This window comes from Anser anser, assembly GCF_964211835.1.
Source record: "Anser anser genome assembly, chromosome: 4".
Taxonomy (NCBI): Eukaryota; Metazoa; Chordata; class Aves; order Anseriformes; family Anatidae; genus Anser; species Anser anser.
Window position 1 is genome coordinate 1,658,187 of NC_139724.1, and position 25,040 is coordinate 1,683,226.

The 25,040-nt window shown below is 35.4% G+C and overlaps 1 protein-coding gene across 18 annotated transcripts in view; it reads left to right on the top strand.

Moving 5' to 3' along the window:
• LOC310899691 (uncharacterized protein) overlaps nucleotides 1-25,040 on the top strand; it is a 67,129-nt gene that overhangs the window by 25,202 nt on the left and 16,887 nt on the right. For 10 of the 18 annotated variants that reach the window (XR_014584531.1, XR_014584532.1, XR_014584533.1 and 7 more), the window contains one exon: nucleotides 13,826-16,514. The exons of 6 other annotated variants lie outside the window; for them this stretch is intronic. Coding sequence is in view for 5 of the 12 variants with exons in the window: in XM_083836423.1 (XP_083692549.1) it covers nucleotides 13,826-13,948 (123 nt within the window). In the remaining 7 variants the exon portion in view is untranslated. Of the gene's footprint in view, nucleotides 1-3,209; nucleotides 3,850-13,805; nucleotides 16,515-25,040 lie in introns of those variants that run through there. 2 more of the 18 variants (XR_014584528.1, XR_014584529.1) reach the window with 2 other exon arrangements.

The following is a 25,040-nucleotide window of genomic DNA, read 5'->3' on the forward strand; positions in this document are numbered from 1 at the left end:
AGAATGTACCCTGTAAACATTGGAAGTGTGTGTGTATATAAATTTGGACAAGATATATAACAGAATTCTATTCTACAAGTCATCTGAACTACTAAAAATTGAGAAGTGAGATATCTCTAAGGATATTTGGGTAACATTTTTCGGGTATCTGTGAGCAGCAGGTCTGTTGCAGTCTACTCCTTGTCTTTGAGAAAACATGGGGATGTAAAGTTATGAAGGGTGAAGAAATGGCGGAAACATTAAAGATAAGTTGCTGAAAGCACTTCATACTCTAGTATTTCTTTTACAGTTTCAGAGCATGTTATTAGTATTATCATACAATATTTAGAAGTACGGAGTTGTTTTGGCTAAATCTGACTTTCATTACTTTTTACTAGACGTAGTAGGTTAATATTCCATTAAATGAAAAAAAAATCAGTGTATGTATTGTTAAGGTGTTTTTTCTACTAAAAAACAAAATGGCCCAAAAAGTAATGGACCAGAAGAAATTTCAAAAATATAAAGTTATATTGTGGGGGGGAAAAATGTATTTAAATGGACACGTATAATTATACACAGAAGGGAAAAAAATAATGGTAGCAGATGGAAATCTTACTATTATGTTTTGAATATCTTAATTTTACATTTATTTGAAGTTTTATTCTTTTGTATTCCCTTTCTTCTTTCTTCTCTGAAACTGAAACATGAATCATTGTAACAGTTAAAGACAACAGTATTTTACTATAATACAATATTGTAGTCTTCAAAATTCCCTGCAGTTTTCTCATTTATTTATTTTTGACATGTCTCTAAGGTAGTTGCATCCTACACGTAAACAAAGTCATAGATTCAAGATTTCTTGACTCCTTTTTTCCATCTTAATATAGATCTTCCTCTAAAGTGTAGTTATTGCCATTTTTTTGACATGAACTCAGTGTGTGTAATTTACAAAGAATTCTTGTAAGAATGGCTTATAAACATTTATGTAATTTTGTAAAGTGTCATCTAAGAAGCAGTACTGCTTTTTTGTATGTGTGCAATGTTACTCCCTGCAGAAGACTGGCCAAAATAATTCTGTGATGGCTAGAAATATTTTTCAAGACATGTTTATTTTTGACAAGGTTGTTCCTATTTGAATACATGTAAGTGTTCCTTCTTCTGTTATGTGATTTGTAATCCTGAGTTGCTCACAGCTACATTCAGTAAACCCTGATTCTCAACATCGTCTTGCTAACTCAAGGAAGACAAGTTCATCTAATTGTCTGATACAACTCATCATTTAAACAGTATTAATTGTGGGCTTTATATAATATATATATATATTTTTTTTTTTTTTTACAATAGTACTGTTGCTATTTATTTCCTGAAGTAGCTTATTTGAAAGAAAAAGTACACCTAGACAAGGTATCTGTCTTTAAGCTGGTCCAGCTTAGTCGTGTACTGTTAGTTTCATATTTTCAAAAGAATATTTTACTCTACATATATACCAAGCCTTCATTGTAACTGCGGCGTGCAGTGTTTTAGCAACAAAATTGTGACTGCCTTTCCTGGGGACCATATAATTGTATTAGGCAAGCTACAGAGATAAGCTCAGCCCAGACTCAGACTGCTGCTATGTATTGTTTATTTTAAAGTGGAGAAAACAACCTGTTCTTGTTGTCTGAAAGACTGTAAACGAGCTGCTGTCATTGCCAGCACTATCAAGGGTATGTCATCATTCGTGTTTTTTTCAGCCATGAATGGAGTTCTTTGAAAAGTGATTGACACCTGAAAACAGAGTAGTTGGGTTCTGAACCTGTAAAATCACTAGTAATTTAATTATTCAGACAGGTAAGAGCTTGCTGAGAAAATATTAAGATAGACAGGAATGGAGCAATGACATTTTTGTCACATTACAATTTTTTTCTCTTTAATTTATCCAGATTTTTTTTATCATAAATCTTGCCTTGAAGTAGACTACTTAGAGTAATTGACAGAAATTGGCTGCTTCGTAGCTTTATTTTTTAATATAGTTTTGCTGAACTTTTGGACAGCTTTCCAGGTAGTGAGCTACTTTGCAGAAGAGTCTTGTAGGAATTACATGCCTAAGTAATTAGTACATTATTTCTCCTGCCACTCCAACATTGTCTTGGTCTTGCAGATTTGAGGAACTAAACTTGAGCTTAAGGTTACATACTCTTTCAAGGATGAGGTATGAGTGACATGGGTTGAATAAAAGGCCATACCTTTAACAAGTATATGAAATCCTCTCCATAATCAGACATGATCACATGGGCACAAGACTGTTCCATACTTTTTGTGGTCAGGGTTCAGCAAAATCCTTTGATTTATCTAACAGTTAAGCTGGACAGAGTTAGATGTTCAGTTCTGGAGATTTTTGTCCCCTTTCCCAAACCATCAAGGTCCATCAGCCTGTGTTTTCTGAAAGACTCAGAAGATAAGAGCATTGCAAAAAAACAAAATTAGTACTCACATTAGTATACCATGTGAAGGAAACTGAGAAGATAGCTGTGCTAGGACTCACTTTGTGGGGTTTTGTATCAGAAAGGCTGTCAGAGAAGGGAGAGGAAGTGTTCCAGGCACCTGAGCAGATTTTCTCCTGTAGTCTGTGGAAGAGACCATGGTGAAGCAAGTATTACCGTGCAGCCCTTGGCAGGGACCATGGTGGAGCAGATATCCATGCTGTAGCCCATGGAGGACCTCGTGCAAGAGCAGGTGGATATTACCTGCTGGAACTGCATCCTGTGGAGGAGCCTACAGAGGCTGTCTCCTGACAGGAGCTGCAGCCTGTGGAGAGGACCCATGCTGGAGCAGGGGAAAAATGTGAGGAGGAAGAAATGACAGAGTAACACTTATGGACTCACTGCATCCCCCAAGTGCAGCCCGCTGGTATTTTAGTTTTTGTCTTTGTTTCTCACCATCCCCAAGTGTTTCGATCTTGATGGTAATTTATAAGTGATTTCCTTGTCGTTATCTTGACCCTTGAGCTTTTTCATTGCATTTTGTCCCCGCCATCTTTTTGAGGAGGGAGAGTGAGAGATTGGCTGTGTGGGTGTCTGGCAACTTGTCAAGGTTGGCCCACCACATCTCTCTTGGAAGAGAGTGGGTGTGGGGGAAGCAAAAGCACTTTTTTTTTTTTGATAGGTATTTGTCCTTACATTGAATGTATTCCAGTTTGGTAGGCTTACTGTCACAGTCATAGTCATTTTTCTTTCTTGTTTCTCCTAAAGGAGTAGTCTTCAAGAACGAGAAAAATCCCACCTTCCCTTAGCAGGCACATGTAACTGGAAGCACAGCTGGTATTTACTGTTCTCTGCAGCGAGAAAACTTTGACTCCCAACAGATGTACAGCCCCATGGTAATCAGTATACTTGTCTGAAATTATGATTGTCATTCCTTCAGTTACTATACAGCAGAAACCAGTTATTATGTGACACAGAAGAGACATAGATAGCAAAGTTGGTATAAAAGCAATTTTTAGATTTTATAGGATTTCAGTGCAGTGAGAAACATTGTTTTTAAGATTCATGGTTTTTGTAGTCAGCTAATTACCATTCAGCAAAATAACTGATAATCAAGCATATTCCTAAATAGTATTTCTTTTTGAACTAGTGTACTTTTTGCAAATTGCTTACTGTATACTGTGAGAGCTCTACAGGAAATATGAGGTTATAAACAGCAGAAAATGAGCAGAAGATCTGGGGTCTGTTTTGTAGTGATGGTACCCATACTGTGAGATTAGTTTTTCTCAGTTAATAAAGATTTACCATAGTCCTGAAACAATGGAATGATGCAGTTAATTGACCATTAGCTGCTTTGCTGACATGACAGTACCAAAACATAGGTCGTCTTATATAGTTCAGGATAATGCTGGAGGTTTTCTGAGCAATTATACTCAAACAATTTGGGAAAGCTGTTAATTTTTTCTGAATGGTATTTGCTTCAAAAAACAACTGATTTAATGAAATGGTAATATATATACATATATATATATGGTAATATATATATATATACATACTACCTAATGTGCATCATTGTTCACTGCAGTCATTCAAATTTCAACAACATAATAAAGTATACTTCCTATGTAAAATTTACTGTTATTGCTATGAAAACAGATGCTGCTATTAATTATTTTTCTCTTTGAAAACAGATTTTAATAAGTGACTCAAAAACGGAAGCTAATATTTAAGTGATGTACAAAAAAAAAAGCCTCTAAATAATCACATTAATGGGCCCAGTGCACATTTCATTATAAAAATGCACCATAAGCAGTTTGCACTCCTAAAATATAAAATAGAAAATGGCTCATATTGTGAAGTTCTTCACAGCTGTAGACAGAATAAAAGGATTAATATTCATGCAAAGGCTTAATCTCATGAAAAGCTATAACTTGATTGATATCACCTTTACCACTTGAGTTAGAAAAACATCCATGATAGGTATTAATATATGAGACACACCAGTTTAAGTCATTTACTTTAAAGAGAAAGTATAATTGTTAGCAAAATTTCTGCTGTCTCTGCATAATTGTTGTACAGCTTAACATATGATAGCACTTAAACACTTATGTATTTTCATGAACAACACTAACAAAATACTTAAACTATTGCTGTAAAAAAAAATATGTTTACATAGGATTAAAAATTAGGCCTTTTTTTCCTATCTATCTTAAGCACCATTGATATGGAAATGCAGATAGACCAGCTATACCAAGACTTCCCTGTTGTGTTGTTTCAAATTAAGATTCCTAACCTATGAACCTCTGTATTTTAATAAGCTAGATAGCAATCTTGTGCATGTGTATTAGTTACTGATGTTGGTAAGTTAATCAATGGGTCTTAAACCCATGACTAGGGGGCAAAAAAAGAAAGATTATTTTTACATTTCCATGTTAAGCTTTGGGATTTTAAATTTGAAAGGGAAAGTCCCCTAAAAGGAACAACATAAAGTGAATTCAATGTTATTCTCCTGTAGTTTTTCTTATTAAATTACTTTAAATTGAAATACAGACTTGGCTTTCAACAGAAAAAAAAGTAGTTAATTTGGTCAATATCAGATCAGATATTCTAATCAGTGCTGTTTCAGAGTTAGCTCCATGACAGCCTAGTACTTACACGTACTTTTATAAGGATGATCTTCCCAAGTCCAGTGCAGCCTTTTGAGTGTGTTCTCACAATTAGTGAATTACTGGATGTTAACTTTCAGAAAACAGATGAGTCAGAACTGTTTTGAGTTTCGCATCTTTAATTCTGATGCAGGGAGGTACTGATTTTCCATTGCAACTCACTGAGCATGTAGACCCCTTTGAAATTTCCCTTTTGTAGACATATCCCTGGAGAGATGTCAGAAAAAGATGCTGATATCCTGAATTGAATATAAGAAAATGTGTCAGAGCTGGTTGTAGGTCTGTGAGTCACCAGAGAAAAGAATGTAGTTGTGATCACAGGAATGAATTAGCTGATTCAATGAAAGCCTCTAAAGGGAGTTGAAGAGAATACAAATGGCATCATAAAGCAGTGCCACATGGGGATAACTAAGCTATTTCTGAACCAAACAGGGCATGAAAAGCAGGGCGTACTAGAACAAGCAGAATGCTGTGCCAGTGTAGTTGTAGTGCTTCTGCTATCAAATGAGGTAGCTTGGATATCCCTGCACACCTCTATTTTGTCAGATGCTTTTGGATGATGCAAGTGTCAGAGAGAGCTAAAACAGTCTGTTTTCTCAGTGGCTGTGTGCCTTCATGAAATGGACAGGGACTCTGATACTTCCCTCAGTTTTTCTGTTTGGCACAAGGAACCCAAGCAGTTGAGTGAGAAAAAAAAATTGTTATATTCAGCCCTATTTTTTTCTGATTATAGGGCACATATGTAGCACGTAGATGGATAGGTAATTACTCAAAATTGTGAAAGACACTTAATGGGTTTGGTTTGCAGGCTGTATCTTAAAATAACACACACTAAATGGATTCCTTTTAAGCAAATGTAATAATAAATTTGAACAACCTATGCTCATCTGTTAGTACAAGTTCCTTCTGATTTTCATATGGTCAAAGAGCAGGATGAGGGTTGGTTTAATCTGATATTCATACTTGCTCTGTCTTTTTATTTGTGGCTGCTTGTATTACTATCCCAGCTTTACCTGTAAAACAGTTACCATGTTTTTCTGATAGTTATGGCTTATCCTAGTACTCCCAGAGTGAGTCCAGAGGAGGGCCACAAGGATGATCAGAGGGCTGGATCACCACTCCTGTGAAGACAGGTTGGGGGAGCTGGGGTTGTTCAGCCTGGAGAAGAGAAGCCTCTGGGGGAGACCGTATAACGACTTCCCAATACTTAAAGGGGGCCTACTGAAAAGCTGGGGAGGGACTCTTTGTCAGGGAGAGTAGTGATAGGATAAGGGGCAGTGCCTTTAAACTACAAGAGGGTAGGTTTAGATTAGATATCATGAAGAAATTCTTGACTCTGAGGGTGTTGAGGCACTGGCACAGGTTGCCCAGAGAAGCTGTGGGTGCCCCATCCCTGGAAGTGTTCAAAGATCAGGTTGGATGGGGCTTTGAGCAACCTGGTCTAGTGGGAGGTGTTCATGCTTATGGCAGGGAGGTTGGAACTGGAACTAGGTGATCTTTAAGGTCCCTTCCAACCCAAACCATTCTGTGATTCTATATCCTTTCAGAATGATACAACCTTAGATGTGCTCCTCTACCCCCAACTAAATCAGCAAATTGGAAGAGTTACACAGTGCTGTTACCTGATCATAAGAAGTGATGCTATTGGATGGCTAGAATTTTCTTAGAAGTATTTTCTGTTTTGTGGAAGAATTTTAAATTTTTGATTGTTTCAGTAAAACTGATCACGTGAAAAACAATAGTTTCCCAACATTCAAGAAGTACATTTATTCTCTTGTTTTAAAAAGGCTGTCATTGTGATCCCCCACAACAAGTTCAGCTTTGATTATACTTACGACTTTTGCCATGACTGCAAGTTTGGAAGCAATTGCTTCATACAGATCAAAAATACATAAAGTAATGATTCTGTAAACATTCTCCCATTTTTTTACTGGGCAATTAAGTTAGATTTAACTCCGTTAGTTAAGACACATGTTAGAACTGTCACATCACACATTTTATTTATACAGTGATCTTTCTTTGAGGTGGTTTGCTAAAGAGAATTTCATAAATTGAATTAAAAAGAAATATTCAAAGTAGAAAATCTGAGAGTTTTAGTACTATGTCAGACATTTTTAGTAATGAGAAGAAACAATCTGAAACTACTCTCAAGGAAACAACAGCTGCACGTACTGGTCTGAAAAGTAGAGATTATAATGTTCTTTGTTTCAGGAAGTGAAAGAATCTCTTCTCACTATGACTATACTACATTTTTATTATGGGTCAAGCAGTCAAGCTTCTCAGTTGTGTTAGGAAGAAAATAATGCATTTTTGAAAATCTTGTTTTGCTCTTGCTTGTTATTTTTGTTGACCTAAAAATCTTAGGTGCTTTGTATTTTCACCTCTTCTGAACTTTTATAATAACTTGCCTGATACTCAGAACTTCAGATGAGGAAAAAATAAAATGCTCTCAATAACCCCACAATAAATCTATGAGAATGCAAGCAGATTCTTTATATATAATGGGATTTGCTTGGATAAATTAGTTGATTCCTGTATTGATTAGAAGGCAATTATATAACACTGGATAATTTATACAACAAAGAAAACAGAAATCAACACAAGTAGTGATTATTATATTTTTGTATTCTTACAAAAGCTGTATCACTATGGAAGTGATAGACTCACAAAATGCTAATAGATCTGCATGGTTTCAGGTGTGATTACTTGGGCTACAGGAGACTCAGGTTATGCAGAGTCAAAAACTCCTTCATATATTTGTCTTAAAAGCAGCATTGTTTTTTAAAGTAGAGCAGCCGGCATGTTTCTCTGCTCTTGTATTTCCCAAATGATGCAGTTAATCACCTTTTTGTCTCATTAATCCATTTTTTTCTACCAGTGATGTACTGGGCAAAATCTTCACTAACCTGCCCCTTAACAAGTAGTAAGAGACTTCAGGTGGTCACTAATGTCGTTGAAATAAGTTTGACAGTCTTTGGCCATTTCTTCAGCCTCAGATACTTCACTGGCAGCTGTTGTGGTGAACAGATAAAGTCTGGACATCTAGCTAGCATGGAATAAGAATGTACTCCATCAATACAAATGGACATTAAGACAAGGCAGTAGCAGGGAAGAAAACTAGACCTCATGAAAGGAAGGGGTGTTCTATAACTGGGAGTTTCTGTCCCGTGCCTGTGAAGTTTCTGAGCCCAGTGTGACTCAAGTAGATAGTTGAGATACTGTGTGATGCTGAATTAAGACATCAGTGTTTCAAAGACTGAGGCTCAAGTGAGGTGAGGTAACTTGGAAAATTATTTTGACTTATCATTCTGTTCAAACCTATGGAAGGGCAGAGTCTGACTTACTTGAGCCCTAGGACTGTATGCTACTTACTCTGTGTGTACCACTGATTGGAAGATAGCTTCCTGGAGTTTATTTTTTCCAGTTTGTTTTTCCAGGTCTATATGATTTATGCTACCAAAATGTTCTAGACTATTTCACTGTCCTAATATTTTGCTGTCTCTGTCTTCCTCTGTCTGCTTTTGGGGTGGTCATTCCACAACCCCTTCTGTATTTAGTTCAGCATGGCATTTTAGTAGGTACACAAATTGGGTTTTACATACCAAATCTATCTCAGACATAATAGATGGAGATTGAATATGAGTGATTGCAATGCAAAGTAAAGCCATGGTAGGCACTGCAGAGAAAATAAAGATTTTTTTTCACATTTCACTAAGAAAGGTGAAAAATCATTAGATATTTCTACTAGGTTGGGTAAGACTGAATTTACATCATACAGAGGAAAAAACAGTATCTTTAGATTCTTTAGATCTTTCAGTGGTATAAGGCAAAGATCTGATGCAGATACTGTTAATGCAGATGAGTTTGATCATAATGATTACAAGAGGCTTCAGTGCAGTGTCAAGAACAAAATGTTCTGAGATTTTCAGCAGTTTTACATTGGTCTGGAATGGATTATAATATACTTTGGAAAAAAACATAATGGTGCAAACTTAAGTAGATGCAATTCTACTGAAGTCCTTTTTCAAGCATAACCTGAAGAGTCATGTCTTCTTTTTGTCTGCTACAATAGTATTTCTTTCCTCTATTACAGTAAGCCAGTTGGTGCCACTTAGTTTAAATACGTTGGTTTCATTTTACTGTAGAAGTAGAGGCAAAACTCAATTGAAAAAAGTTTTAGTACAGTTCCAAATGTTTCTACAGGGTTTGAATTTTGGACTACTTTAAATTCCAAATTGGTGAGGATTTGTATTCACAGAGTCCCGCTATGAGGCATGATGGGCAAAAGACTAGATTTTACTTTTTGATTGCTGCCTGTTAGTCCACAAAGTCACTCAGAGTGCCTTTTTTCCACAATGGTGTAATGAAAATATCTATTATAATGAACCTTGTGGATTAGGTGTTATTGGGCAATAAAGTAGAATTACTTCATGGTATTGTTTGGAGGGTACAGTTACTAAATCTCTGAATTTGAGTATTTGGATGAGGTAGATATGGACTAAATTAGGAAAAACTTTTCATTACCCATTAACATTTGCTTGATAGTATGATTGATTTTCCCTGAACTTCTGATTTTTTTTTTCTTTAACTGATTCTCATCACAACTACTTGCAGAAGGGAGCAGGGGAGCAGGCAAGCACTTTGCAAACATGCTTTGGTAGAAGTACCTCTGTTAACTGCATTGCTACATTTTTTTTTTTTTTTTAATTCAGAAAGAGACAAATAACCACAGGCTTGTTGGAGCACTAAGCAACTGGGCTACTAAATTTCGGCTACCAAACATTTTGTAAAAACTGGCTGTATGGAATTTTAACTTAATTCCCACATAGCAGTGTTAAACTATCTGATAATTTTTCTAGGATGGTGTATTCTTATATGTAGATATTCTACTCTTAATGTATTTTAAATACATATATATATTAGTTATACTCTTAAAAAACATTTTAAGCTAATTATTTTTTCCTAGTAAAAGTAAAATACCACATGTAACTTATAGGGGAAGAAGTAAGCTGAAATCTAAGGTGGTAGTCTCTGAAGCTCTCCAGGAAAGAAAAGTGATTTTTCTTCATCAAAAATCAAAACAATTCAAAGAAGAATCTGACTCACAACAATTTGTATTTGGAGCTATATCAGGGATAGGCTACTGAGAATACAGATAGCAGAGCATGAAGAAAATAATTTTTATAGTGACAGTTAATCAAACATCAGGAAAATCTGCATCAGGGTAGGAATGTCTAAGCCAAAAGTATTCAATGAGGAGTGTCCAGGTCTCCAATTAAGAAGCAAAAAGTCAACTTGCATTTCCAGATTACTTGGAAGTCCATTAAAAGCTTTCCTGGATGTCTCCTACCCTGTGTTTTCACAGAACCAATTCCCACCATTATGTTTCTGCAGATGGGGCAAAAATGACCACAGTAGTAACATATGCTTCCTGTTGGCTCCTGCCCATCCAGATTAAAATCTCTCCATTTTATAGTTTTTCCTTTTTTTTTTTTTCCTTCGTTTTTAATTTTATTGTCTTCCACAGAACCTTTGGAACTTAAAATTGGTTTAGAGCTTAAATCTTTATTTTGTTTATCTTTTCCAGTCAGTGGTTATTGGCATGGGTACAATTTAATTTGTAAGTTATTATGGAAGATTATGGAAGTTCTCTTTCAGTTCAATTCAGTGGAAAATCTGGGAAACTGTTGTTAACTCTTAAATGATATGTATTGAACCAGATCCATGAACAACAAGCACTTACACAGCCAGACTAAGGCAACACTGGAGCACCCAGCCAAAATCTGTGACCAAACCCCCCAGTGTTTGGCACTCAGTCTGTTCTGGGCATCAGGCTGCAAGTCGCTTCTCCGAGGCCTGATTGTTTTGTAGGCACCTTCAGTGCAGCGTTGTACATGTTCACAGTCACTGCTGTTGGAGTGGCTGGCTCCTGGCAGTGCCCATGCTGCACAGAAATTGTGACGCCTTTCACGAGGGGTTGTTTTCCTGATGTTGTCTGGATGGGCAGAGTTAGGTCCCTTGCAGAATACAGAGCAGCTACTTTCTTCCTTTTCTTGTGGAGTGTTTAAAATCTCACCCATTTGCATAGTTTAAGTTAGCCAATTGGATATGCTGAATAAAAAGCTACATCTTAAATTACCCCCTTCATGAAAAATGGCTGTATGGGGGAAATGTGTTCTCCAAATCTCCTGATGAAAATACTCCTCTTAGTGTTGAATAATTAAAGCTAATAAAGTGTGACTCGTATGGTGAATTTCTGCCCCATTTGTGCTGCTCCAATGTGGAAAAAATAGCTGGGAACAGTTATCACAGTACTTAATTTCTGATGTTCTCTGTCATTTTAATTTCTACTACATAATAGATGCAATTTCTGGAGGACTCAATTTTTCATGTGAGTGAAGTGAATGCAGTGGATGAGGCTCAAAATAGAGGAGGGGAGAGTGCAGTTGTGATAACTTTGTCATTTACCTTGTGTTGTACTGGTCATGAGAACAAGTATTTCACTCATTACAGTCAGTTCTAGACTTTTTGCTTTCTAAACCCAGTAACTGACAGCTCTGGTCATCTCAGGATGTTATGCTATGCTATTTCTAATGTGGTAGGAGGGAAAGGGAGTACGGCCATGACAGGTTGTCAAAAGGCAGGTCTAAGATCTTAGAGATGAACATCAGAAGTATGGAGCGGCTTGCATGTGAAGAGCCGCTGCTTCAGACAATCTCTTCAGGTTGGAAAAGCAAGAACTGGGCAGGGGAAGAGAGGGAGAAAAGGGTTATGAAATAACTAAAACAGTAAATTGATTACTAGAAGCTCAAATAAAGCAGCAGGTCATAAGTTTGAAGTAAAAGGGATACTTCTTCACACACTGTAGTTATTCTGTGTAATTCGTTGCAACAGGATTTTGAGCATGCCAAGAATTTGTATGGGTTCAAAATGTAATGAGACATTCCAAGAGAAGTCATTTGAAGGCTGTTAAATGTAAAATGGCATGTTTGGCTTAAGCATCTCTAGGTCATGAATTACTAGCAGTTGGGAAAATACTCTGGAGAAATTTCACTGCATGCTTGCCATGCCCTTGTATTTTTTTACAGAAACTTATTTTAACACTGGTAGAAGACTGATGAAATGAGCTTCTGTTTTGACCAGGGTTGGCTGTATTTATAGTCTCTTATATTCTTATTGCTTATGATTTCTACTAATAAGCAAACTTTCTGAAAAATTCACAGAGAGGGACAAGACTACATGTTAGATGCCTGATGTGTTAATTACATTGCAAACACACGTAACTAACAAACCTGAGCTCAGCTGAAAGATGTACGCTCCCCTGTTCTGGAGAGATGCAGCATGAGCACTGGACTTTTATGCCTGCTGTGTGAGTGCTCATACTCTCGCACACAGGAGAGATGTTCATACTGAAGTAGAAACATGAGATGGAGGCAACAGGAGTCCGCTACCTGAGAATGCTGGTGCTCCTTTGGTGACAGTAATGAATGGCCACTTCTTGGGGGTCACTAGGGACCAACACAGAGGTCATCAGCCTAAAATCGATCACTCCAAGAGAGTTACTATCCAAGCAGATGGTCTTCTGGCTCTTATCACTAAAAAAAATGTTGGTAGTATTTTTATGAAACTTGCTTTGTGTAGCCAATAGAGAGTACACAAATTAGCACTATAGTTCTGGTAATGAGATGAGACTGGAAAGGGAGCTTTGGTTTGTGTGGAAGGAATTTCTAAATATTCCATATTTAACAAATATATGTGGAGAGCAGTGAGGGAGTTCTGCTTTTACAGAAAGACAGGTAGGAAATGATAAGTTTTTTGTACTGTGTGAGTTGTCAAGATTTTCAGAAAACAGAAACCACTTTATGCACACGTGCATAAACCCCTATACAGGCACATGGCCATGCACCCATGAATAGGCAAGATGGTTTGAAGTTGCATGAGAAGTGAGAGTTGTTATATGGAAAAATGGAAGGCAGTCATGTGCAGGGCTATCATCTGGAATAAGAGTACTACTCTCAGGACAAGGAGCAGATTGAGCCTCAATTGCAATGCTACAGATAAGTTCCATAGCAAAAGTGCCATCGGTATTTGATTTCCTGGAGTGTCTGTGACCTGTCTCAGGACCCTAGTCCTGAGAAACTTGCTGTGATAAAAACGTTCTTGGATGCTGGTATCTTTTTTTTACATGATTTAGCATTTTTCTGTGGGGGAGATCACTTCTGTGTTACAAATCCTGAAATACTGTCTGAGTTCCTTCCAGACGTATAATTCCTTATAGGCTGAAGTAAGAAGAAATGAGCTGTTTGGAGTATTGCAAGAAACATGTTTTCAGCAAGTCCTGGGGAATTTGGTTTATTTAGTTTTGAAATCTGTCTGTTTTCTTTAAAGTAATTTAATGGTATTTTCTAAGGTGGCAATTCTTTTTGAATAAAGTATAACTTCAGATAGGTATTTTAGTTTTTTAATGAGAATAAATATACAAAATACAAAATGTATATGAGATCTAATTTATAAATAAGTAGATTCTTTCAAAAATTATAGTGTTTCAATTTTTACATCAGTTTGTGGGTGCCTTGCAATTTAAGAAGGGATGTTCGGACCCCTTCTTTTGCAATAGAGGTTTGAATTGCTTTTAGAGCAAATTTAAAGAACTGGTATTCAAATTGTATGCAGCTATAATTTTTATTTTTTTTTTAAGGCTTCCTTTTTATTCAACAGGAGGAGTCTTTTGGTGTTGCCTTCTGCAGGAACTCTTTGACTCTAAAGATTTGGAGAAGATCATTGCATTATGACTTTGCTCAGTTTACTCGGAGGACTTCCCATTCTGTGCATAAGATCTAAATGGTGCAAAGACAAGATGGATTCTTTCTGTATTGATCTTAAAAATACCATGTGTATGAGAGGTTGTCATTGCTTACTTTATGGCTGAATATCTATTCAGCAATCTTCCAGCTGCTAAAGCCTGAATTAAATTGGAACATTATGAAAATATATATATATATAAACATATTTTTACTTTAACTTTTAGTGTACATTTATTCTTCAAATTATGCAGGGATTCAGTCTTAGAAACCATGAAAGAATATAATTGGCAATATTTTGGACACCATGCTGTAAAATGGCTTTTTCAGTAGTCATTTTTAAAATCTTTGTGTAGATGAGACTTTTTAACCAGTTCAGTTATCCTCTTGAAACCTCCCAGCCTCCTAGCATTCTGTACTAACTCTATTACAGTCAGCTTGTGTTTTCTCCTCAATGAACTCATTTTTTTGCTTGGTCTTTGCAGCCATTTTAAAGAGACACAATTCTGGCTGAGACACAGCTGTCATCATTAGCTCCAGTGAAAAACTTCTGGCCCAGCATATCATTACATGCTGGGCCAGGCCGAGGGTCTAACATCTATCAACTAGTAGGAGTGAACTAGGGATCCCTGTGGTAAAGGAAGCATGGGAGTAAATTTTCAAGTGACAAGATGAAGATGTCATAACAAGATTATTCTTACAGACAGTTTAAACTTATTTAAAAGTGATCTCAAAATTCATGAGACATGACTTAATGGTGACAGTCCTAGTGATTGCAGTAAATAATTATTTTATGAGCCACTGTGTAATAGTAATAACAATAAATTCTCTTTCTCCCGTATTGAGGTCACTTTTCCTGTCTGAAGTACATCTTGTGGCCAAATTTTCTTCAGGTCTACCTCAGAACAATAATCTTAGTGTAAATAGAGAAAATAAATAATCCTATTTCCTGCCAAGCATGAAATAGATTGTTCTAGCTTCACAGTTCTTTCAAATAAGTCTTGTTCACTCCCTTCTTGGGGTTCTTTCTGTTACTTGCTTGTATAGTATCATGGAAGTTTGTCTGAAATTCTTTTTAGAGAAGATCACAATCTTATTTTTAGAAAGTTACTCTTTTAAGTGATCATTCTGCTTTACATGTGCAGGGATAAATTTATCAAATGTGCTGTCACTTTTGTGTAGGTTTTAGCAGGACTATTATTTTTGTCTGTGCGGGTGATATTAATAGGGCAAAAGACTTGTAAGAAGGTCCACCCCTAAAATCACTAATTTTGGTGGATTTCAATAGCAAAGATCTCTCAGAAGATTAGTAGAGTCTGATTATTACTTTATCTCCCAGTTACCGTTCTACCATTTTGCATCTGCCTTTGTCTGTTAGGGGTACCATGTGGATAATACTCTCTTTGCCAGTGTCATTTGCACTTAAATTCCAAACAGCCATTGCTGATGGATGATGATGTATTTGTGTGCATTTAGTTATAAATTTATATAAGTGAATGTCTGAATAGTTAGTTTTGTCACTGGTGTAGCATACGTAAACATATCACCCAGAATAATAAAACCTGACTACATCTGCTCAGTTTAAATAGACTAGATTAGTCTGATATGAGTTGGACAGCAAAGAAGTTGATGAACTTCGTTATGCTGTTACACAGCTGTCACTGAGTTAATATTAGTGGTGGGAGCCAGAGTCTGATGGAAGCGGTTATGTGACTAGTAAAGCCTATACCAACAAATTAATATAGAAAGCTGCAAATGGAATAATAATGAAAGCTGCGAACTGTAGCCCCTTGGGAGACAATGCAGTAAATGGATGTCCAATGCCACATGGAACCTTGAATCTAAGGAGAGAGAGTGGTATATGTATCATCCATGACACTGTCAGTTCAGTTTCTAGAATCGAGTGTCCTGTCCCCTGGATCATTGCTATTGTTTTTTAGTATTATGCTGCTCTAGACTGGATTGGTGAGATTGAGACTGGTTTATATACGTATTTCTGTTTTGTAGAATGCTATCTACCTCTTTACGTATACTGGCAAATAAGTAGATTCTACATTGTGTGTCACCCCATCCAATCACCCTTAGAGACTGCTAATACAGATCTCAAATTTTCTGGATTTTGATGTTTATATTGCAAAAGCTTTTTCTTTTGACTTAGGACTGTATTTGCCCTTTAGGATTGACTTTTTTTTTTTCTTTTGTAAAGTATGTCTTAATTTCAGTCTACTAACAATCTGACCTCCTGAATGGATGTCACGTATCCTATCCAAACTGTTTTGCAGGGTGTCGTAGAAGTTTTTCTGCTAGCCACTGTTTCTTATTGTAGTAAGGAAGTGTGTTTGTAACAAATAGTAATGTAGGGTGAACTGACTGTGACCATACATGGTAGTCTTAGTTTTCTGTGATATTCCTTCACCTGAAGTTCATGGATTGCATATATACATATATATTAAAGAAAAAAAAAAAAAACCACCATGTTCATGTTTGAAGTTCTCCATATTTTGTGGCTCTAAATAGAAAGAGACACTCTAGGGCTTACGTAAACTTCTATATGAATAGCGATAACTTTCCAAATCCTGTTTTGCAGGTGTAACTTATAAAAGACATATAAGATAATGACTTAATGTGTACAAAAAGACAACCTAAGTGTACTTCCAAATACAGATCAATCTTTATAGATATGTACAGGGTAAAATCCACGTATCGGCTATCTGAGAAGATACAGCCAAAGGCTTTATGTTAATCCTGCTAGGAGAAACAACTGTTTTTTAAGCTCTTTGAAAGGCTTTTACGTTTAGTTTTGGGGAACTGTGAAATTCAAATATTTTTTTCCAAACACTGCAAAACTACTTTGGTTGGTAAATCAGTTTAGAAACTTAATTGCCCTGTTGTCCCATGAGATGTCTTTTTCATTCAGTATGCAAAAACTTCTCATCTTATGCATAGCTATACATAATCAGTGTAGTATATATCATAATATATGTCTATCAGTTGCAAAAGAATGTTTCATTTCTCAGCGTGGGAGCAGAGAAGTTAAACTTTTACTGTAAACAAGATTAAGTATAGAACTTGAGAAAAAGAAAACCCAAACCCTGGAGGTTCATTTTATATTTTTAAATACTACTTTCCCAATTCAAGAAATGTTTGTTTAAATTACTGTTATACTAAAAAGCTCTGCTAATGATCTTGAATTGGACTTTTAATGGGCACTGAGGAAAATATTGCACCAAATACAAGTAGAAAGCACATATTTAAGACTAAGTAAGTGTGGAAAAACTAAACTAGTCGGACAAGCATTTTGAGAGCATGTTTGTTGTAAATAAGAAGGTATGCCTGAGAGCTGAAATGGAAGCCTTGGAATTTAAGCTTTTATTGGGAATCCCATTTCAAAGTTTTCAAAATAATACATGAAAATGATCAAATTGTTTGTGAATTTTCCTCCTATAGGTATATATTTCTGTTTTCATTCCATTCTACTGTTTTAATTGAGATTTGGTCATCCAAATCCTCCTCTCAGCAAGTGCTTAGCCACATGTTGTTTTGCTGTAGGAGCAGTAAAATCAGCTGATGGATAATGATCTCATTCTCTGACTGAACTGAGCAAATGGGTTCGGTTACATGTTGTCCTTCTGAGGATATTCAGTCCTTTATACAGAGTTTATGCTTCCTTGTAGAGGGAACTGGCTTTGCAGCGTTGATGCCAATGGAGAGCAGAAAGTAAATTGTGGTTGCGCCTGAGCAGGAAATAAAGGATATAACTATCAGCAAATGGAAAAGTAAGGATCAGAAGGGCAGAGGTAGAGAGGTGGAGGAAAAGAAGGGCAAGAACATAGTCATGGAAAATAGTACTAGCAGTGGAGAAGAAATACTAGAAATGCTTAGGAGGAAAAAAGTGTCAAGGAAAGATGGTGTTAAAGGGAAATAGCACTGTTAATATATCCTATTTTCCTTTTAAGAATTTAATTTACAAAAAAGGAGATAAAATTATATTTTAAAAATGTTTCATTAATAAACTTGGTTCAATTTAATTTTCAGCACAGTGAAATGTGCTTTCCCTTAGCTCCCTGTGAAAGTTCAGAAAGGAGTGGCTCACATAAGGGAATACTAATTCAGCTGAACTATACCTGGCTAATACACTGAAAGGCAGACAGATTGCAGGTGTAGAAGGTCAATAAACACTCGGACACAGTTCAGATACTTGATGACAAGCGTTATCTTCTGATGTATAGGCAATACTAGTTTAAATAAGAGCACAAGACCAAATCAAGTCTTTGTAAAATAAAACTTTTAAGCAGATAGAAAATCAAACTGCTCTGCTGTTCACTTTGATGCAAGCCAGGAAGTTTTTCTTCACTGGTGGTTGTCAGTGCACCGCTCAGGCTTTAATTCATAAGCTGATACCATCCTAATTTAAACTTTGACTTCCTATTACAAAGTATAAATCAGAAGATTAAAAACCTCCTTCTATAGATTTTTTAATAGAAAGTGACAGTTTAATTTGGCAGAGTTGAGCTGAAAGGATACTTAAACCTAGTAGAGAGTGCCAGCATCAGCAGCTCCAGAGTAGTTGAAAATGAAAGCAGAAACATGAATAATTAACAGATAAGCTCAAGATCCTTTATTTTTTTTGAAATTACTGCAGAAAAGCTTTCTCCTGCACTAGATCCCAGAGTTGTGTTGTAAGTTGTTTTTTTTCTTTTTTGTGGTCAGCCTGGTTTTGCTTACTGAAAAAATACTGAATATATTGAATATATATATATATATATACACACTTGTTAACAAGAAAGTGTTTCTTCTGAATTTTTATTTTTTATTTTTTTTTCTTTTGGCTGAACTAATTAGGGATAAACTCATAACATTTGTCTCATAATTTGATTTCTTCATTTCTTATAATCACGTTTCTTTCCCAAGATACAACAACATTTAAAATAGGTGTATTCATTTGTTTTGTTGGCTTACTTAATGCCAAATGACCTGCAGATTTTAGATGAAATCTGAGAATGAATGAAATACATGAACAACTGAAGCCTTGTCAACAAGGCATTCTATTCCAATGTGCAGCTTTATGTAACAGCGTTGAACTCTTAAACATCTGAGTTATTCCATTTGCTTATAGTGAACAGCACTGAGAAAGCTATCATCATGACAACAGCACAGGATATACTACTTTTTTTTTGGTATTTATACAGTCTATGAAATTCTGAAATTAGCTGTGCTCCAACTTGACAAGGTGGGATATAGATGACCACTTGTTGGAATCAAAATTACCCATGAAATAATATGCACCTCCCCCTCCCCCTTTTCAAATGCTCATTTATGTATTTCAGTCTACAAGAGTCTTTGCTAACTCAGCTTTTCATTTCAGTTAAGAAATTTGTTTAGAGCATCTTGGTAGTAAAATGTACACAATTTTGCTTTGACAAAAAGTATTCTGCTCAGTAAGTAGGATAGAAGTATATTCTCCCGAGTTCCCTCTTTCCAGTGCTATAAATTGGAAATTTGAGGAAGGTATACTCTTAGTATGGGGAGCGAGTAAATTTAATTTTGGTCCTACCTCTACGACTTCTGGTTCAAGTGAATTTCCAACATCAGGTACCAAATTCAGCAGAAATGATACTAGTACTTCTCTTTCTAACAGTGATTATACCGTACTTTGGCCTGGAAATAAATAAATAATGCTCAGCAAATCAGCAGTAAGACTTCTCTCAATATTACAGCGTACTTGAGAATGATCAATGTCTGAGCAGAGCCTCTGCCAACAATAATATTAATTATGTCTTCTATAATCATAGAGTAATTTAGGCTGGATGGAAATATGGAGGTCAGCAAGACTAACCTCCCACTCTGAGTGGGTCTAACTATATAAGGTTGTTGAGGATGTTTTTTTGAGTATTGTCAAGAACGAATATACAGTATATCTGAACTGTTGGTTCCTTTTGTTATAGAATGTGTTCTTACTAAACTTCTCTCTCCAAAAATAAGATTAAAAAAAAGAAACCCTGAGGTTGTTGCAGAAAGATGACTGGCTTTTTTGTGGGATGGCTTCCATTGTCCTTTATGATGTGTGAATAAAATAGGTTGGAGTGTCCTTACCTTTTATTTTGCCAGCAGAGGGTTTTAGGGGAACGCTGTCACTGATGCTTCTTCTTGTAGTGGAGATAAACTCATCGGTCAGAACAAGGAACAGTCCCAGTCATCTGTGTACTAAGATGCCAAAAGATATATTAAATAGTAAAATATTATTATTTATTTAACTCTACAGAAGCATGAAAGGTGTAATACTGTTTAGAAACAAATAAACAAAAAACACCAAATACTTCAAGAACACATTGAAACAAATTTGTCACATTTTACACAAAGCTGGTGCATATTGTCAAACTTATGGTAGGTAAAGTAATCTCTGAAAGTATTCATAAACGTCAAGTCCCTGTTTTCTGCTGGATATAGTTTTCTTTTATGCTGTTACTGGTTTCTGTGTAAAAAACAATTCATAAAAGTAGAATTCCTCCATACCACTGTATAGGGTAGGAAGACTTGTAGAATCAAATACTTAACATGATTTTTCTCCCAAGGTAGAAAATTGAAGTCTTGGCCTTATGACAACAATGTTTTTCTCTCTGGGATTATTGTTGTAATTAAGGAAGGAGGCCTAACAGTGTATTCCAGTGAGGTATTATGAAATCTGTAGCAACAAGTGGTACTATCAGCCTATATTTATCCTGAGGCATAGTGTCAGGGAAAAGAAAAACACAGAAAACCCTAAATGTTTATTAGTATGTCAAAGCAGTGGACCTCTAAACTGTGGTAGTGCATTATTTTGCTGCTGAGAGGGTGTGAAGAGCTTTTTAGAAAGTAGAATTGCTGAAGTGTAAGACCAGGTATTCCTCCTTTTCTAACACTGCTTATGTAATGCTGTAATGAAAGAAGTAGTATAGGACTGAAGTGCTTTTGGGCTTAGGATAATTAAGTAGACAAGTGTTCTTGTTCTTTCCTTTAAATGTCAGATTGAGTTCTCATTATTTTGAGAACTCTAGTTAAACAGTAATTGGTAAGGCATTACTTACATCAAACATTTTGGTACATGTGCCTTAGCTTCTCAGATGCTAATCCCAGCTATATTTTATCCTTATTAATGCAAGAAGAAGCATGGTGTCATTTTTCTCTTATTTTTGCCATCAGTGAAAAGGTTACTGGAAAAGCATGGCTCTTGATTGTTGAATTCTCTGACTGTTTTCAGTTTTAACTTTCAGGATGCATTGACAACATTACTTAGAGCTAAAGATGACTTTCTTATTGGAAAAAATTGTCAGATACAACCAATTAAAATCCCTTCATCTTAATTTGAGTCTTATAGTATATATATTTTTTTCATGTGTATTACTTGAAATTCATTAGTCTGTTTAAATAAATGCAGGCCCCTGTTCTTTAGGTTATTTGTCATAGGAATTCACAGCAGGATGTTTTATATTGATTTTATCTTTTGGGACTTTATCTGGAATGCTGAATTTCTGATACCTGTGTATATTTTATTTATTTATTTATTTATTTTGCAGGGATAAAATATAATGTCATAAACAGATGAAAATTTAGATATAATAGAGCTCTGGGATTTAACAAAGATATTTGAAGGGGAATATTTTTATCTATATGTTAACATATGATTTTGATATTCCTCTTGCTACAATGTTATTCAACACATGGACTTCTGCTTCAATGATTTTTCTCTAGCTTCAGCTAGAGAAGGTGATCTTGAAAGGAGAGTACACAAATCTAAACCTCTGTAGGGAAATCCTGCCAAACTGTACTTTTTCAAGTTATGGCCAATATAAAATCATCAGTATTTGCTTATTCTATCCTGAAATTTATAAGAAAACCATGTTTTTACAGATGATATTGACAAATTGGCAATATCAGAGTTACTTCTTGATATCTCATTTTTTTTTGTCAATGTATTTTTTGTAGAAATAATCAGATATTGAAGTAAGAGAAATATTTAGGGAAAAAATCACAGTTGGAGTCATCTGCCATGTCAATTCTGGTGGACCATTCTGTTTCTAGTTAAACAATTTGTAGTTAAGCTTTGGAAAAAAGTTTTTGTTTTTCACAGGAACCTGTAAAAAATCTTGAAAAACTAAGTATCTAAATTATGGGAAAATAAAACAGTTTCCTAGAAAATAATAGGGATTTCATGCTAGTAATAGCTCATGGCACCTTCAACAGTTCATTCTACACAGTGGTGAATACGTCACATCTCATGAAGGCTATATTCTGCAGTATGATGCACGAAATCCTTTACAGGTTCCATGTATGAAAGGTAGTAACAGCACAAATAATAGAACAGTAGCTGCTCTGAGTTACCAAGATACTGTTTTTGAGAGATGGACCAAACCTTAATTTTCATTCTCTGAAAATCCAAAATTTTCCAGAGTAATGTTTTCAGTCAGAGTTATATTCCTCAGATACCAATGACCAAAGAGAATTGTTTATTGAAAAGGGAGAACAATGACTCTTTTTTCTTAACCTCATTATTGTATTTGAATCATGTCTAAAATCATTGCCCAAGGAACAGGACATGTTAGAATATTTTCTGAGTGGTAGGATTCAAAAATAATCAGTAGATATTCTTTTTGTTTATTACCTGCTAAACAGCACAAGTTGAGTCTTGAGAGAAAAATACTTTCTGTTGCTTTATGTGCAAATGTCCCTCAAGGGTAATCCAGAATACAAACATCTGCAGAAATTTGATGAAATTTTGGGAATCTAATTAATTTCCTATTTAACAAAAATGCGTTTGTCAAGCTTGTCAGTGTGCAAGCAGGACACGAGCTGGAAAACATTGATAAAACATGACAGAGCTTTTAGTGTGTTTGATGTGTCATTCAAGTGTAAACAAATGCTGCAGCATAAAGCAAAAATGTATGGCAAGGAGATGGAAAACAGTGGAAATGCCTAGCCTGCACCAAGACAACAAAATAAGCAAGAAGGCCATGTCAAACCTACTTTGCTTCTGCACTTCACCTGAGAATGCTGTGCACCACAACACTTACTTTTATTTCTCAGCTAAAACTCTAAGTGTATGATGTGCAAAATAAACAATGAACAGTGGCAACTTTGAAGAGCAATTTCTAGCTTACAGCTAATAAAACTGAAGTCACCTATCCTCTCCAACGATGCACAGGAATTTGTTACCATGAATCTTATGAAGCCAAAGATGGATCTATTTATTCCAAATGATGCCAAGGCAGTTAGGTTGTGAAACTGAATCAATTTATTCAGAATACTTGGGATGAAAAGCATTTCTTCTGATGGTGTTTTTAGAAAGGTTTCTGAAAAGTACTAGACTGGCTGCTTTTTAGTTATCTGGGACTTCATTTGTGCTTGAAAGAGAGGATTTTTTTTTCCTTTAGGGTAAAAAAAAAAAAAATTTAAAAAATCAGAGAATGTAGGAACTTATTGAAAATATATTGATATATCCTTTATAGTAGACTTAACATACAAATGTTGCAGCACAGGGAAATATAAAGTACCTGTACGTTTTGATTGATTTTAGAAAAAAAAAATAAATAGTAAGAGCATAATTTTACATGTTATGTGAAAAACTGAGAATTTTAAGTTTTGCATTTTTTTCAGTATTTCATCAAAATATAGAATTTCTATGAATATCTGTAAGACTTTCATTTTTTGGTATATCAATTTAATTTTGTTTAAATTGAGGAAACCAATACCAAGGTTGCTTTCCTGAAGGAACTGCACTACTGTGAATTTCGCTAATTGTTGACAAAGCACACATCTGTGTGCACTGGTGGCCAGTGATAATATGTGCTCTTAAAGAAAAGCTTGTGATGTGCTTCAGTATCTTTTCAGGTGTATGGAAAGAGTAGATGGATTAAAAAAAAGCCTTAAATTCTAGCCAGTGTGTGTTTCTTCTCTCTTCTAATACTAAATTCTTCTGTTAGAAGACTGATACACATGGATCATCTCTCCATATCTTTCCGACCACCCATCCTGTCTCCTATTGAAATATATATTATGCTCATCTTTTATGAAATAAATCCTTGCAAATCTCTCCAAAACAGATTTACAGGTGTAATGGATTGAATTAAAATTGAGAGCGGCATACTTTTTTTTTTTAAATACTTGGTAAAAATAATTAATCCTGATAAAAGGGACAAATACCTTGCCTGAAGCAAAGATAACTTTGAACTATAAATAATGTAATACATTTTAATCAGTTTCACTGCAACAATTTTTATCTGGAAATAAGTTAGCTTGCAAGCTCTATTAAAGTAACTTGAAGAGTATCATTCGCTTGAATAGAATTTTAGTAGTGAATTCTACTTAGTTTAGAATCTCTGCATGTTTATAACTGTGCACTGTTACTTTCTCTATGAAAAAGCAACTAAAAAAAGTAGTTGCTGAAAATGGCAGAAAGTAAAAGCATAGATGAATATTTTTCAAAGTGTTGATTGACTGTATTTAGACAAAAAGTTGTGGGAGACTGGTAAGTCTTTGCATAGTAGAGCAAAACTCAGTTTCAGCAGAGAACCACCACAGTGCTGTGGACCATTAAAGCTTGTCATCACTGCTTATAATAGAAAGATGATACCTAACACAATTTAAAATCACTGTTGATTTTGGCATTTTGTTTGATATTTTAGCATTTGAACTAACCATTTTGAACTGTTTGTAAGTTGTCAGCAATGTTTCTAGGTTTCTTCCTTGACCAGATAATATAATTTAACGAAAGATAAAGCTTTCTATCCAACTCTAGAAGTTTAATACAGAACCTGTATCATGTTCAAAATATACTTCTCCCATCTAGGGAAAAAAAATAAAATAAAAATCCTAAAAGGACTTCAGCAGGGTAGAAATGAAAGGGACTCATTTTTTATCATCTCATTTATTGTGTAATACTTTACATGTTTTGGAGCAGTGATGTAAAAATGCTGAACTGTGTCCATGCTTTGGAACACATGGTACCTTTGCACAACTGCTTTACTTCATTGCACAGCACTAAATAAGACTAGCAACTAGTATTTTAAGTATTTTTGCCATAGAACTTTATTATTTTTCATCAGTTTGGATTTTGGAACATATGTTGTATAGTAGACCGCAGAAATATGTTCAGTCTA